Here is a 16,736-nt window from a genome sequence, read left to right on the forward strand (position 1 = left end):
TTACAGCTCTAGGTCGAAGGTCTTTTTCTCCTTGCTACCTGTTGACTGGGGACTGCTGTAGCTCCTAGAGGCCACTCACATTCTTCCACGGGTTCCCTCCATAACGTCTCTCACATATGGAAGTTTGCTCCTTCCTGGCCAATAGGAGAACATCTTCTGCGGCTTTGAATCTGTCTGACTGCCTCCGTCTCTGACTTCTAGGCCTTCTTTAAAAAGGATTCCACTGATTAAGTCAGGGCCACCCACACTGAAGAAGACAGGATTATACAGGGGGTGCACACCAGAGAGTTGGAATCTTAAGCACTATCTTAGAGTTTTGACTTCCCAGCATTCCTGTGAGGATTCCACTTGGAGAAGTCTATTACTTGGTCCAAAATTATCATATGCATTCAAAGAAAGTAAGTCCAGGACAGTTGGCCACAGTGGCTGAAATCCATGCACACAACTTTTGTCCTGTAGGCCATTCCTGGGGCTTGCTGGAGAGCCATGTATTTGGCATTGTCAATATTGGGGGGGGGGGGGCTTATTAATGTTTCTAGAAAGATCTATAACAGTGTTAGGTAGATGCCTGCCTTGTCTTTTAGATAAAGGACACATTTATTTGTACATTGTGGCATTTGTTTCTTTAAATGGCATAGCCTTTAGAAGGTGCCTTCTGATTGGAAGAATTACAACAAATCTGTTCCTCCAGTCAGAAAGGATGCACCCTCCAGTCATGGAGGTACCAGCCAATGTCATTCTGCCACCCCACATCTATCAGGAAAAGGGATCATTTCCATCAGCCATTTGGCAAAATTGAAACAAAGTAATTATAACACAACAGTGTCATAGGATCCATGACACCTGCTTTAAAAATAAATCTCCTGGCTTTGTCTTCCCCTTTATTTTCAATAAATGCTCCAGTATTATTGCCACTGCATTAATCTAGCAGCAGGAAACCATTATCCTATGACAACAGTCTCTCCCATTAACATTATCTTTTAATTTTAAGATTGTTTAGATGACTGCTAGAAGCTACTAAATTAAGATAAAATGAAGAAAGAATTATTTTCTTTAAGCCAAGTATTCAGTCAAATTACCCGCCCCCAATCTTGATGGCACTGGCAGGAGAGACACCATTATTTTTGTCTCAGATTACTTAATACTATTTGGGTATAAGTTGGAATTTCTAGAAATCCACACATGCTTTAAATGTCATCTAGGAAATAAACCATTAAACTTTAAATTATTATTTATATTGTTTGCTATATTCCATGGTATACGTTGAGGACTTGGAAATACTGGTGTTTTTCTAAGAAGCAATTGTTGTAGCAAATAAAACAATAATGAAATCACAATGATGAAAACTCAGTAAAGAAATAAAGGAACCATTTGTCTAGTAGAGTTTATGCTGGGAAATAATTGAATTTGAAGAATGCAGCAAAAATGAGACGGGAGGAAAATAAACCCAAATTCAAAGAAAGTTGTGATTGTTAGTGATTATTACTTAATGTTCTGACAAATGGACTTTAAAATGACCGTCATATTAAATGGTATCTGTAAGTTTTATATCAAATAAATTCCAAACTTTTTTTTTTCCAAATAAAAAGTAACTTACCTACTCCCTGCTAATTTTTAAAATTCTCTTTTATTCTGTCAGCTGTATCCTAACACCTGAAGACATTCTTAAAATCTCACAGTACACATTTTGTTCTACCCTCATCTGTTCCAGTGGTCTCAGGGCTTTCTTTCCAAAAGGCAGAGTCTGATACAACTGCAAATGAGGAATATATCTAAATAATTATAGAATAGTGACATTATGCAGTCAATAGTCTAAATCTGTGATTCCTCACTCCCATGGGTAAACCTCACATAAGAAAATTAATAGAAACCGAGTTACTGTCTTAATAGAAATTGTACTGGAAAAAAAAAAAAAAGAAGAAGTGCTTCAATTGTGAATTCCCTATATTGTTAATGTAGTTCAAGTAGGCCATCAATATGTGTCCTGTTTACTGATAGGTGCAAAATGGGTGGTGGGAGATCAATCAAAACCCCCCTCCATAAATTACCACGACTTCTAGAAATTATCAAAACTTCACTGGAGTGTCATACGTAGTCTTCCCAGCAATGAGTTATAGTCAATAATTCATTCCTTGACTGAGCTGATAACAGGCAGATATTCTAATAATGTGCCAGGATTTACTACTGGACACAGCAGTAAGTAGGAATTTCAATGCAGTGTTAAATGTTATCTCAGTGGAGAAAAGCAATAAAACCAGGACAGAGAGAGGCATCTGGGCACAATGCGTGGATGTTTTAACCCTCTAATTAGAACAAACATGTACAAAGGTAGTGTTGTTTAAGTTTTCATTCTTTCTTTGAAGCAAATTGTTTCCAGAGTATTGTTCTGTAATGACTTCTCTTGCCCTTATTGTCAGAGAACACAACAGATGGCTCTGGAAAAAGGCTGGAAAGAAAGTCTATTTTATTCTTGGGTTGTTTTTCCAAATTTTAAAGTGAATTCACTTAAATTATTTTCCCTTCAAAGGAAGCTTTCCTCCAAAAATTGTCATCTTAGACCCAAGATCTCAAATATATTTTCAGTGATTTCTTATCATACGGAGAAATCGACAAATTTGCTTTCTCTGTCAGAATGTTTTGAACCTAGGAAAGAAGTGGTGATTCATCAAAAACAATTTTATTATGAAATTTGATTTATGTTGAGAAATATAAATGGTGACGTTATAATGTGTACCTCTGTGTGGAGGGAGCACATTTTGGTCAATTGAGTTATCCAATTTTATTATTTAAAAAAATCCATATCGGTTGTTCTTTTTATTCTAAAAAATTTATGGCACTGTATAGAGTAGAAATATGTGTTTCTCAAGTCTACGGACAGCTATGGATTGAACTGGCCTAATTCCACCATGGTCATTCATTACAATTAGATGGATAAACATTATCATGTTTTCATCAACTTTTTTTTTTGTGAGTGAACAGAGACCACTATTATACTTTAAAATATTACATTTTATTACAAATGTACAGAGAGAAAAGGCTTAATTATATCAATACTGTAAAATTAAAATTATATCAATACTGTAATTAAATACAGTATATAATACTGTATATAAAATACTGTAATTACTCCAACTAAAGGAGCTGTGGTTTGGGGCACTTGAAATTTCTGAATTATTAGCCTTTCTTTTACCAAGAATAGTTAGTGGGAACATAAGCAGGGGGGGATGAACTATGTTTTAATGCTTTCGTTTCTCTACCATAAATGCTCATTTCCATCGTCTTGGAGAGGAACAGTAATTAATGTTGAATGAAATTGCTATTTTCTACTGGATTTATAATTTTAATATATATTCGTAGTAATGACCACCTCACATATATACAGATGGCCCAGTCATCTACATACCCTCTTTTGCGTCTATTACAAGATTAAATTTATCCGCAATAAGATTTAATTTGACTTTAATAAGCATTGTCTGTCAACCTAGTAGACCATTCATAAGACCCCAATGAACATATAATATACTCACATATATAGTCTGATAATATATCTGCAATAATATATGCAGAATATCCCTTGTGCTTGAATACTGTTGACAGAATTCAGTCCTGGAAGTGGTGAGTGAGTAAGCCAAATAATTTTTCTGTAATATCATCACTATGGAACATATTCATATATCAAGATTTGCTGTAGATTTGGGGGATATTTAAAGTCCTGTTCCTACCCTAAAAAACATATATGAAGAAAGTGAGTAATCTCTTGCCACACTAATAAAAGTAGCCTTCCTACATCGGGCAAAATCATGTATCACAGATTTTTTTTTTTTTTTTCTTTCTCATCATCTTTTTCTCCTTTCCCATCATCCCCAGGAGTTTCAAATGTCCTAATCAAGTAGAATAATTAAAAGGAAAATCTACATCTTAAATTATATTTCTAATCACAGCAATATCAATGCTGTTTCATTTTCCTCGTGACCTTTTAATTATTTTATTGTGATAAAATCAACTTCTTCGCTATGCTTTGACATTACCCTACAAAAAAAGAGGTTAGGGTAGAACTTTCAAAATACTGATTAACATAATCAGGTGGGACATTTACCAAATATAGACATTTAGATTGCTTTAAAAAAGAATGAAAGAAAGAAAGGAAGAGAGAGCGGAAGAGAATGTCCTAACACAGCAAGAACCTACTCCTTTATCACATGAAACATTTAGTGAGATATGGACAAGAAATTTTGAGAACTATGGGCAAAAGGAGGTCAGTACATTTAAAGTATTGTTGTTAGTATTTAAAGCCAAGCTGTGGTTCTTTGAGATGTAGTCTCTTAGGTAAGTTGAGATCTCCATAAATCTTTATGCTTAAAGGTGGCAGTGGTCTCTCTGCCTCTACTTCCCGTGCAGTGCCCCCCCCCCCCACCCCCAAGCCAACACCACCACCCTAAGACACTGGCGGGGACATAATTGCCATTCCCCTCCTTGGATTTTCCGTTACATCTGTGTAACTACTGTTCCCTCCTCTTTCCGCACCTTTTACATTTTGGAATTGTCCTAGACTAAAGCTTTTCAGATTCACCTTGGCTGAAACTTCTGATTTCAAGGGATCTCTACGATGGCAGTAATAAAGGTAGGTGGATTTTTTTTTTTAAGTTTTTTTCCTAAAAAGGATGCCTTCAAAAGAGTTTTGCATTGACTTTATTTATTTTTTAAAATATTCTTTCTTCTTTTGTTCCTTTTTCTTAATATGTATATTTTTAAAGTTTAGTCATTTATTTTTGAGAGAGACAGAGCATGACATGAGAGGGGGAGGGACAGAGAGAGAGAGAGAGAGAGAGGGAGAGAGAGAGAGAGACAGAATCCTAAGCAGTCTTCGCGCCAGCAGCACAGAACCCAATTTGGGGCTCCAGCCCACCAACTGTAAGATCATGACCTGAGCCAAAATCGAGAGTCAGCCACTTAACCAACTGAGCCACCAGGCACCCCAACTTTAAAATTTTTAAACATATTTTCTGAGAAAGAGCTGGAGGCATTTTGTCAGGGAGGTTACCCTATTAGCATCAAATAAATAGTCAGGCTGTTCTCTAGGCACGGAAGGAAGGCAACTTGGGTCTGTGTGGAACTTCTGGTTGTTCATAGGAGATTCTTAGAGAACTGTCACTTGGAGGAAGGAAAGATGATTATGATTGCAGGACTGAAATAAGAAAAAGGGAATGTATGGACAAATCAATTTGGGGTGAATCAGGGGAATGAGGGCTTGATCTAGAATCAATATGGTTCCTATATTTAATTAGGATTCAAGAAAGGAACAATTTGAGTTTCTTTCTTTTCCGAAACACTGTATTCTTATTTCTCGCTGTAGGTGAGTAGGCTAGATAAGGAAAGTATCATGCCAGCAGAATTTTCTTGAATTGTTGGGCACAATATAACATTATTATTTTGCATTTAGGCAATCTTACTATATACCAGGATTATTACCTTGAGCACTGTTTTATATTCGTTTAAGGAATACCTGAATACAGAATTCCTTTACCCATAATAAACTTGTGTGTGTTTACCCGGTTTTTGTGAGTTTAGCACCAGTGGAAATAAAAGATCGACATCCCTACCTCATCTAAGCAGGCACTTTCGGCCCACAGATCTTGCTACTCGGAGGAGAAAGCACGGCCACATGCAAAGCATGCAGAAATAAAGACTACCCAGAGGTGGCGCTGTGGTTAAAGTACACCTGAATTTTGATTACAGTGACTGTATTTACTTCCTACCCCTCCGAAGAGAGACTGTTAGCCATTATCGCTTTTGTATTTCTATAACCACAACATCAGCAAATAAAGCTCTCTGGTAACATACTCCCACCTACTCCAATCTACCGGGACATGTGTTAAGACCTCATTCCACACACAATTAGAGCCAAAACACTAAAACTACCTCCTAGGCCCCTTCTAGCCTAGAGATCTGTATTCAAAGTTTTACCCATTGCTTTCTCCCTCCCTCCCTCCCTCCCTTCCTTCCACCCACAAAACTCCATGGATGCTTTGGAGAATCACTGAGTGATAGCTGATGTTTGATTAAATTTCTAACATTTCATTTTAAAATAAAGACTTCATTTTAGTGTACATACTTCAGGAAATACCACAATTCATTACAGGCCTATATATTATATGTTCTATTTGAGAAAATCATTTTTTAAAAAAGGACACATAAAGACCATTTGGCTTAATTCCTTCATTGGTAGATAAGAAAATTAAGGGCCACAGCAGGAAACTTACTTGTACATGACAAATCATAATTGGAGCCCACTAAGGTCTTGTGTCATCTCGTTTTGATTATTATAAATTATTAACAAATTGAAACTGAAGCAGGGAATTAGAATGTGTGTTTTTTATTTGTTTATGGGGTTCCTTTCCTCATTTGGTTTAATTGAGTTTTCTTTACTAACCTTCAAGGAACATTACATCTTTTAAGATGGGCTTCTTTAATCACACTCATCTGCAGCTGTTTTCTGTACAGGACATTTTAATTACTATTATACTTTAAATGATTTAAAAAAAATGTTTCGCATACGTGCACAAAGTGACTGGTTCATAAAAATTCAATACCAATCAATAAAAGTAAGTCATTTAATTTTGAGGTGCTAGAAATATAAAGAAATGACTATTCTAATTGGTATTTAAAATGTCCTCTGCTTGACATTACAGGCAATGAATATTGTTTCTTTTGCAGCCTTAATTTTGATGGTTTGAAAGACAGCAATCCCCCAAACAGATAGTAAAACCATAGATGTTTAACAACTGCATTGTCTAGCCAGATTCTTCTGCAGGTCCCTTTCCTCAATCCAGCAGTACTGTGTGTAATACAATATGAAAACTTGTCCCATAAGGCTGGTTTTACTTAATGATACTTAGCAGAAGGGCTTTGCACTTTCATGATAATTTCCCCCAGAAAAATCTCTCTGGAACGTACTAATAATAATCAGACCTAATATTAGCCTCAGATCAGAAATTTATTAAACCTATTTGGCAGAGTAGATAAAGTTGAATGACTAGGTATTCAAACATCTAGGCTGAGCTTGGGCCCTGGAAAGAGACCTAAAAGCATTCCTCAACAGTTAAATTTATACCAGAAGTGACCTTTCGTACTCTCCAGAGGCTGTGAGTTTGGGAAATTTTGCAATTACTTCTGTTGCTTTTGGGGGGCTATGAGAAAGTGGGGTTCTCATCCTCCACAGTGAGGTGGATGGAGGGCAAGACTTCCTGAAGTTTCCCTCAACTTCCGAAGTAAGGGCTGTGATCTTTTTTTTTCACCGACAATTGACAAGTATCTCTGAAATGCCTACAAGGCTCTTTAACTCCGGCTAATGTGGGAGAAGAGTGTAAGGAGGGAGTACTTAAGAACTACTGATTCACTGTCTTTACCTAGTTAACTGAACTTCCACTAAGGCTCATCAACCTCTAACACCGCGAATTAAAAAACAAAAACAAAACCTCTTCTGCGTGTGTGTGAAGTCCACCGCCCTAGGATTTCGGGAAGACTTTTCTTCCCAAACAGGAAGAGACCTATTTCTGAGACGTGAAGTTAAGTTTCCTAAGGGGCTCGCGTCGGTGCGAGGGGAGGGCAATCCCCGAGGGGCGGGCGGGTGCGGGTCCCGAGGGTCCTCCGCGCGCTGAGCAGGCTGGAGCGGCACCCGACGCCTCCGCTCTCGATCCGGGGCGGCGGAGGGCAGCCCGGCAAGGTCCCCGGCGCCCGGGTCGCCGCTTCCCACCTGATTCCGGCCCTTCCCCTCTCCTTCCACCTCCCGCTCCACCGCCTCCCTCTCTTCCCCGCCCCCAGAGTCTAGTTTCAGTCATCCCTTTGTCCTTCCCCGGATTGGCAGGTTTTATTATTCCGCCTGAACAATCCGGCCGCCCAGTGGCTGAGGGTCGCTGACGTCGGCGGCAGAGCCGGGGAGTAGTTGGGATTTTGCTCTGTCAGTAACACATGTGTAAGCGCCGCGGAGGGAGCGAGCGAGCCGGCTAGAGGCCAGCGCCGCCGCCGCCGCCGCCGCCGCCTCCTCCTCCTTCTCCTCCTCCTCCGAGCCGGGCAGCAGCAGCTCCGGCAGCAGCCCGGGCAGCGGCGCAGGCTCCAGCGCGCCGGGCCCCGGCCGGCCGCAGCTTCCCGGCCCCTGGGCGCGCCCGCCTCCCGGCCTCCGCGCCTGCCGCCGCAGCTCCGGGGCTGTTGTTTCTGCGGCTGTCCCCCGCCCCGGCTGGAGGGGCAGGAAGCTCGGCCGAGCGGCCGCCGCCGCCAGCCCCGAGCGAGCGAGCGAGCGAGCGCGCGGGAGGGAGGAAGGCGGTGGAAGAGGAGGAGGAGGAGGAGGAGGAGCGGGAGGCGCGCGGGCGGGGGCGGGGGCCGCCGGGCGGGGGAATATACAAAGTGAAGCCACATTGCCAAACTTGCAGCAGCGATTGCAGCAGTTGCTGCCGCTGCGCCGCGCCTGAAGCCGCGCCGCGCGGGCCGAGGGCTCCTGCAGCTGCTCGCGCGGAGCCGGAGGCGGAGGAGAACGCCGAGGACTGAGACTGACACTCCTGCTCCCGGCCGCCCGCCACTTACGCGGGGCCCCCCAACCCAGCCTCAGAGCGACGCGTTAAAAAAAAAAAAAAAAAAAAAAAAAAGGAAAAAAAAAAAGCAGCCCTTAGCCCCCTCCTCCCCTTTCCTGCTTCTGCGAGAACATCCCCCCTCCCTACAGCTCCGCCAGCCCAGGCGCCCCTTCCTTGGAAGCCGAGCGGCTTCGCTCGCTTTTCGCCGCCGCCGCCTCTCGCAGTATTGCAATATAGGGGAAAAGCAGGTAAGGGGACGGCTGGGGAGCCGCGGGCAAGGAGGGGGGGAGGGAGGAGGGGGCCGATTTGGGCCAGGGCTGTTTTCTTTGGCTTCCTTCCCTTGACCGTCCCAAATTGCAAGTAAACAATACGTCGGCTTAGATAATGCGCGAGTCTGAAACTACCGAGGCCGGCCTGCGAGCTAGCACGGAGGGCAGCCAGCTTTGTAGCGGTTCCTGCTTACAAAAGGGTTCTTCTTGGAGACCGGGCTGGTGGGGACCTTGGAGGGGGGTGGGGATATTTTCAGTTCCTAAGGGAAAGGCAGGACGTGCTTAAATGAGGGTTTAAGTCTGAGAAGTAGTGTGGGGGAAATAGTCACGGTCCCCCCCCACCCCCCCAGTAAACACTATTTTTGAAACAGTGGCAGAAAGGGTCTAAGTGAGCAGGATTCAGTATTGCTGGTTCTTTTCAAAAATTCCTCTTGGCTTATAAGTCTTTTGTTCCAATCCAGGAGAAATCCGGTGAATCACCTAATTAAAATCAAGACATGAATTAAGCATCCATTTTTGTACTACAAATTGCCAGCGCTACGTTTGTCCCTCCCCTGGTCTCCATTAAAAAACACCAGAGACGTTGTTAAAGGGGGGCAGATTTTGCCTCTAGCTGCCAGTTCTGCTTTCTATTTCACTGACTATCCCAGGACCTAAATTGCTTGGCTATGTAATTACTAGAGTATAAGCCTATTTAACTTAAAAGCTTTCTTTTTTTTCCAACTCTAAATGAAACTTGATGAGGGCCCGTCCTTAGTTATCAGGGGAGTCAGTTTCTGGTCAGTCCTCTTGATTCATCTCTTTTAGATTTAATCAGCATTAAGGTATTGCTTGTCCTTAAGAGCTTTAGCTAATGGGGTTACTGGATGCTTTTCTCAGTGTAATGTTTCCTTTTCAAAAAAATATACATATATATTTACCTCTCACCAAAGATGGGGGCGGGGAAGAGCTTGGAATCTCCTCCCTCCCTCTCCCCTTTTAAAAAGGAATTCGGAGCGATTAAAACGTTGGGGGAAACAGTTTAAAGACCTCGGGCAGGAAATGCAGATTCATTTGGGTTAGGGCTGAAATTGTAACAAAAAGCAATTCCTCGAGTAAATGCATCAGATAAATCAATTTACATAAAGGTATGATGCATTCGGATAAATGCAATGCTAATGGGTTTTAGAGTGGTCCTGTTTCCAAAGTCTCAGGGTTTTGTTACAGCTTAATTGGTGCAGTTCTTATTCTGGTTTATTGTGCGGTCACTGGACACACGTTCCGGGACTCTTTCGGAGGAAATGTGTTTAAAATCGGCCTATTTAAGGAACCCGAGTCCTTGTTTCGTTCCCTTCCCCTGGTTTTTTTGCAGCAGCCAAGTTGGGCCGGGGACAGGCAAAGTTCGCCCTCTCCCTTCTGAGGTATCAGCTGAACGTCTTGAGCAGATAGCCGGGAGCCTCGGGGGGAGCCTACACTCTCGGCTTACAGAGGACAAAGACAAAACAGGCTGCTTAATTGGCAGTAAATAACTTGATCTTTTTATAGAATAAGTGACTGGAGGAACACTAGGACTTTATTGGACTCAGGATTGGAGGCAACAAATTAATCGGTTTAGGCTAAGCTTTATAAATTGATTCCTATATTATACCCCAGTTGCTTCTCGTGACATTCATTAGAAAGAGTAGGGAATTTTTAAAAGCAGTTTTTGGTGACAGCAGGACTGGCTCCTATATAACTTGTGCATCCTTTAATAGTGCCTTCCCGCATATTATCTGTAACGCCCCCCCTCCCCCCTTTGGAGGAACAAAGCTTTAGCATTTAAATTGCTGATCAAGGGCAGATTAGTGAGACCAAAGTGGAGAGTGTTTGTATAGGAAGTTAACAGGCATCCTAAAGTTCAATGATCTATTATTCTTGCCTGTGTCCTGAAAACCCAGAGAAAACACTCATTGATCTTCAAAATGAAATGAGATTTGGAACAATAATGGGAGATGGCGGTCACCACAATGGCATGTGAAAGGTGCTGTTTAAAATACGAAAAACCAGTTTCGCAACTTTACACACCGCCCCCCCTCCCTCGCGTCCCCTCGCTCCCCTCCCACCATCACGCTCTCCCTCTCCCCTCTGCCGGTCCCTCCCTCCCTCCCTTTCAGAAAACCCAACTATTTCCAACTTGTGAACTGCAGCTGCACTTCCCAGGGCAGAGCTCGGGAGAGAACGTGGCTCCGGCGGGGGCCGCCTCCCCACTCCCCTCGGCTAGCTCTCCCGGCTCGGCTGGGGCCGGGGAGGGGCCGGGCGCGGCGGTGGGTGGGTTTGACCCTCATTTGCTGGAGGCGGGCGGCGAAGGAGGGAGGAGGGGGCAGTGGGCGGAGGCGGGGGCTGGGAGGAGGCGCCGCGAGGGGTGGAGCGCGCCTCCGAGCCTCGCTCTCCGAGTTTTGACAGTACCCAAGCTGAAATTGTCAGCGGCGGCGAGCGCTGGAAAGTTGAGAGGAGCTCGTGGCCCCAGAACAAAGCTTGAGAAAAGTAAACAGGCGGCTGCTGCCGGCGATCCTCCCTCCTTTCCTCTCCCCCTCACCCTCTTTCGCGCGGTTGCCCCGCTGCTTCCTTCCAACAGTTCGGGGAGTTGGGGGGGGGTGGGGGGGGAACGTGTTCGGTCTCTCGCGCGCGGCGATTACTAACTTTTGCATTGCCCCTGTTTTGTCTTTCTCTCCCGGTCCCCTTCCCGCCCTCTGCAGACCATGGTGAATCCGGGCAGCAGCTCACAGCCGCCCCCGGTGACGGCCGGCTCCCTCTCCTGGAAGCGGTGCGCAGGCTGCGGGGGCAAGATTGCGGACCGCTTTCTGCTCTATGCCATGGACAGCTACTGGCACAGCCGGTGCCTCAAGTGCTCCTGCTGCCAGGCGCAGCTGGGCGACATCGGCACGTCCTGTTATACCAAGAGCGGCATGATCCTTTGCAGAAATGACTACATTAGGTAAGACTTGGCTGCCTTTCCTCGAGATGGGTGAGCGGAGCAATGGCAAGGCCAAAGGTTACCAAGGGTTTTAAGGAGAGGAACTGGACACCTATGAGAATATATTGTAGCCTCCACCACAAAAACCTTCTGATTGGCCGGATTTAAGGGTTTCAAGGCGAACGTGTTAATCTTCCATTTTTTAAATAATAAATTAACGGCAAAAACTATACTAAGACTCTGTCCATCTGGTGGGACTGGGCCTTTAGGTGTGCAAAGGTTGGGTACTCTCCTGACCAAAATTTTAAGTCGTCTGCCCCAACTGGATCCTCAGTTGAAAAGTGGGAGTTAGGCTGCTACCTTAAAGCAAGGTAGGGACCTACATAGAAACTCAGAGACAAAAGATTGACTTACAAATAAGTGTAGTTAGCTAGAAATGATTTGCCTATGGTGATGGCTAATTATATTTACGTAAGCACTTTAAAACTTTTTTGAGTGGAAAACTGTGACTCATTCTTTGTGCTCCTTGTGAAAAATGCTGATTACCCATCAGTTTAAAGACTTGTAATTCTTCTTAGAGCAAACTCTACCTCTCCCCGCCCCCCCCCCCAAAAAAAACCCCAAAACCCTTAATGGTAGTGTTTCTCTTTGTGTACTATTACTTGAAGGCTTGTAGTGCTCAATGTTAGTGTGTGGTTTGCGATGTAGAATTTGCAGGTTTTTCAATTGAGGAATGTGCAGATTTGGGGTTTGTTGTTGTTGTCGTTTGTATCACTACCTTTGATCCCCAAAAGAGATTTAGGAAAAGAGGCTATAGAATTATACTAATCTTGCATTTTAAAGCAATGTATAGGAACATTCATATACCCATGTAAGCAGTCTTTTCCAACAAGTTTCAGTGCAATTAATGGAAAGAATTCAGGAGGTCAGGTGCCTATAGGATCTTTTCAGGTGAACTCAAGCTACTTAAACTCATTAATTTGAAAGGAGGCATTTGAAGGATTACACATTTAATTTGAGTAAATGGTTTGATAGACTGATGCACATGAATGCTTCTAGGAGGTGTTCTGTTTCAACATCCAGTAATTAAAAAAAAAAAAAAAACCCACACGCACACCGTTGATATTAGAGAACCGCTCACTTTTACGAAGAATTGCATTCTAGTTAAATTTGTGTCCTAAACCGTTTTCTTTATAGATATTAGTAGAAAATGTTGCTCTCTTCAATGCGGGTAAATCAGTGGGTGAGGTTTTTTTTGTACAAAGTTTAGCTCCATTGTGATTCCCTCAACTCTGCATCTAAAAGTGCAAAAGATCCCAGTGCAGTTCAGAGCTGAGTGTGTGTATGTTTACCCCAGTGGTATCATTAATCTAAAATGATGGAGCAAAATGACATTTGGTTATTCCGATAATGCAACCTATGTCCACTCTGCTGGCATCCTCAATCAGCCAAGGAAAAGAAATATAGGAAGGGAGAGGGCTTTTATTTTTAAATTAAGATGGCAGCATTAATTTCACTAAGTGTTCTTTTAGAAGTAAATGTTGGAAAATCAACAGGAGCATGGGTGTAATGCTTTCTGGTCCTCCTTCCAAGCAATGCCATGAGCTTTGAGCTTTGACAGTATTGTAATTAAATAGAGAGCAAAACTGGTAAGACGGGAGGGTAACTTAAAGTGGAAAAATTGAGAGTGCTATTCAGATGCCGGGAATGGTACAGATTCACCTCCTGTCAAGTGCCTTCAAAAAACCTTCGCTTCTGATTACCACTAATTAAAAAGAAGATGGGTCCACTTGCATTCCCTCAGGACAAGTTTAGGCAAGTGGCTTTCTGGGAATTGCCTGCTTTCCCTATTCTTGGGACCAAATATAAATGCCCATTTGGTGTTTTCAACTGGCTTAATGGAGCAATGGAAGATGTGTACCCAGCCCCGTGCCTTAATTAACTGGGTCCATTTTCTCATTTTTCTCCCCCTCTGATTTTGAAAACGGGAGCCAGGCTTGCTCTTGAACTACATGCTACCCTGGGAAGCTTAGACCTCTCCCGGGAGAGAGGAGTTCTAGCTCAGTACCGAATTGATCATCGCCTCCCACTCTGTTCAGAGCTCATCAACAGCTGAGCCTCCCCCACCCCCAGGTTGAGGAATCTCTGAAGTCTTCCTTCAGTGTTCCTCCCTGTGCCCATCAAGATGCCAGAAGGGTGGGAAGGTGAGGAGCTGGCGCGCGTCCTCTTCCTCTCAGCTACTCCCTCCCCAATCTCCTCCCCAGTCCACTTGTTGGAGGAGCTTTGAATTCTGCAAGGATGGCCACTGAAGAGCCGGGTAATCCGCTTGCCAGATGCCAGGTGAAGGGGGCCCTTCGGCTCCTCGGCCCGACTGGGACCACGGAGCCATTTATTGAGGGGCTTTAAGCTGCCTGACTTGGAGGTGTGAGCTTTTGAAAACTACCAAGATATGGCTAAAAAGCTGAGGGGAAGCAGGGCTGGGATGTGGGGGGGGGGGGGGGCACTGCTTTTCCCTAGTCCCTTCCCTCTTCCTGACCAAGTGTCTATTGGGCAGAACTGGTCTTCTGCCTCCTCTCCCTTCAAGATTTCAGATAAAGCGGCTGCCTTGCTGCAGCGAATCCGCACAATTAAAAGCTTTAATTAGTGGCTCCTCCATTTTCTTAGTTCTGATGGGCTTTATCTAATGAGATCTGGTCTCTGGCTTAGATCTGCTCCGAATGACGTGTCCGCAATGAATGAGAGCTGCGTCGCAAACAAAACATTTAATTAACAAAATTGGCCTCTAAGAGAGGGAGGGAAAGACGGGGGGGGGGGGGGGGCTGTGGCGGGGAAGAGGGAGGGTGGATCTTAAAGGGGCCAACGCCTGCCCGCCCCCACTACAAAAGTCGGCGAACCTTGGAACTGTCCCCTCTTCTTCTCCCCACCCAGCTTCTGTCCCCCCCAGCTCTATGCTAGCGCCACCAAGTAGCTTTCAAAACTCCGTTTCTCTTTTCCTCGAACCCTTCTTCCTCCACCCCCATCTCGGCCCGAAGACTGGCGCGGAAAGTGCAGCGAGAGGAGGAAGTTCGGAGACCGACGGGTGGGGCCCTAGGTCCGGGGAGGGCGAGGAAACGCACCGGAAGCCCGGGTGGCGGTCCTCGGCGAGCCCTTTCTCGCTGGGGCCGGTCGGGGCCGGGGCAGGGCTGGGCCGGCGCCGCCCGAGGCCGCGGTCGAGGCGCCCTGCCGGCCGGCGGCCTCGGGCCCGCGAGGGGGCGAGCGCAGGGCGGGAGCCGCGCGAGCGGGTCGCTCTTTCTTTCCCCGGGCTCCGCTCGGGCGTTCACGTGGCGCCCGCAGCCGCAGTGAGCGCCGCGCGGGGTCCCGGGCGGGGGACTGGTGGTGGTTGGTGGTGGAGGGTGTGTTTGGGGAGGGGGTAGCGTTCGGAACGGAGGCGCCGCCAGACAGCGAGTTCATTTCCCTGGTAATCAACAGCAAGCTGCTATATTCAGAGAATGCTGTCCCTTTAATTGAACAGGCTAGGTAATTAAATGGCACTTTTCCAATAGGACGTGCTAGGTAAATCTAATAGTTGGTTATTTAATATCACTTTGAAGTCTGCCCACTCAAGCACAATGACAGCACAGGAGCATGTGAACTATTAGCTAGGAAAAAAAAAAAAAAAACCAGGATCTCAAAAATTAATTAAATCGCATGCAATTTAGGGGGAACGTTTATCTTGATTTGTCATAACAGAATTAATTCAAGGCCTCCAATTCACTTGGGGGCAGATCTGTTACTCTGAATTAACCAAGCGTAATTTGGCTGATTTTTTTTTTTTCTCCCTCCCCTCTCTAATGCAGCAATTGCGATTATTCACAGCCCCCCTCTTAAGTATCAATAGCTTCTGGTGCTTTTAAGGTGCTTGGTCTCTAGTTATTCCGAAGTACCTTTAATGGACTTGGCTCCAGGCATAATTTCTGGGTTGCATTTCTTTGTTACATTTAATATAGCTGGTGCAGAATTTAGATTAAATATAGGAACCTGCTGGAAAACCAATTGCTTCTGGATCAGTAGCTGTGGATGTGCATTTTTCTCCTCAGATAGGTTGCTGATATTTACTTGCAGGTACAAATGTATACCTTTCAGCCTCACTTTTAGAAATGCGCCTCTCCTTGCCTGAAAGCAGTTTAGAAAACAGGTAGCGCACCATATTGCGTATATTTTGTTTGAAGTAATAATGCAGTCGAAAATAAGCCCACCTATTGGTCATTGAAGTTTCTGAAAGGTGCTAAGTATTATTACTAAACTAAAAATACAACTTGCTGTCCATCTCTTTATGTCAGCAAGGAGAGTTGGAGCGGAGCTGGCAAACAGTACTAACGCTACATGGTGTTTTTTGTATAGGAGCAAAGCACCTTTAAAGTGCAGAGGTTTGGTGGGATTTCTTCCCTTCTTTTCCCTTTTCCCCATATAAGGAACCTCTTGATGTTTGTGATTGATTGCATTGCCCAAATGCTGAAATATTAACGACCTTCTTGGACTGAGGACCCAAAGAAAGGAAACTGAAACCGATTCTGTCATCACAATTAAAGACTCCCCTGGCTTTAATTAGCCTGACCTGGGGTATATCTCCCCGTTGCTTGAGTTAAAGAGAAAAGAGCCCATTATAGTCCAGTCTGAGACCGATAGCTACTTAATTGAGCACCTAAAGCCTCGAGCCTTTTAAATCAAACACTGTCCTGGACAGTCCCCCTGGTTAGATAATTAACTCTCCAGTGCACAGAAACGTTGTTAAAAAAAAAAAAAAAAAAAAAAAAACCACACAACTTTTCAGAAAAAGGGTGGAATTCTAATGGTAGCCTTCGTCTATGGTAAAAAGGGATTAAAATCTGTATAGACACGTAAGTTGTTCTGCTCTGAGGCAGCCTGAAAGCTGTAGACGTGGAAAGATCTTAAACTCCATTAATAATGTTGTTCAGTAGCACATCGGTCCTG

At 44.3% G+C, this 16,736-nt stretch overlaps 1 protein-coding gene across 4 annotated transcripts in view; it reads left to right on the forward strand.

Moving 5' to 3' along the window:
• The first annotated feature begins 8,414 nt into the window (after positions 1 to 8,414).
• Positions 8,415 to 16,736, forward strand: part of LMO4 (LIM domain only 4) — a 51,642-nt gene continuing 43,320 nt past the window's right edge. Inside the window, exons 1-2 of one of the 4 annotated variants that reach the window (XM_040470879.1) lie at positions 8,415 to 8,812; positions 11,548 to 11,786. In XM_040470879.1, the coding sequence (XP_040326813.1) occupies positions 11,551 to 11,786 (236 nt within the window). In that variant the 5' untranslated portion in view covers positions 8,415 to 8,812; positions 11,548 to 11,550. Of the gene's footprint in view, positions 8,813 to 11,096; positions 11,120 to 11,210; positions 11,336 to 11,547; positions 11,787 to 16,736 lie in introns of those variants that run through there. The other 3 variants (XM_040470881.1, XM_040470880.1, XM_040470878.1) reach the window with 3 other exon arrangements.

The sequence above is a fragment of the Herpailurus yagouaroundi genome, unplaced genomic scaffold (genome assembly GCF_014898765.1).
Source record: "Herpailurus yagouaroundi ecotype Mexico unplaced genomic scaffold, PumYag 77, whole genome shotgun sequence".
In the NCBI taxonomy this organism is placed as follows: domain Eukaryota; kingdom Metazoa; phylum Chordata; class Mammalia; order Carnivora; family Felidae; genus Herpailurus; species Herpailurus yagouaroundi.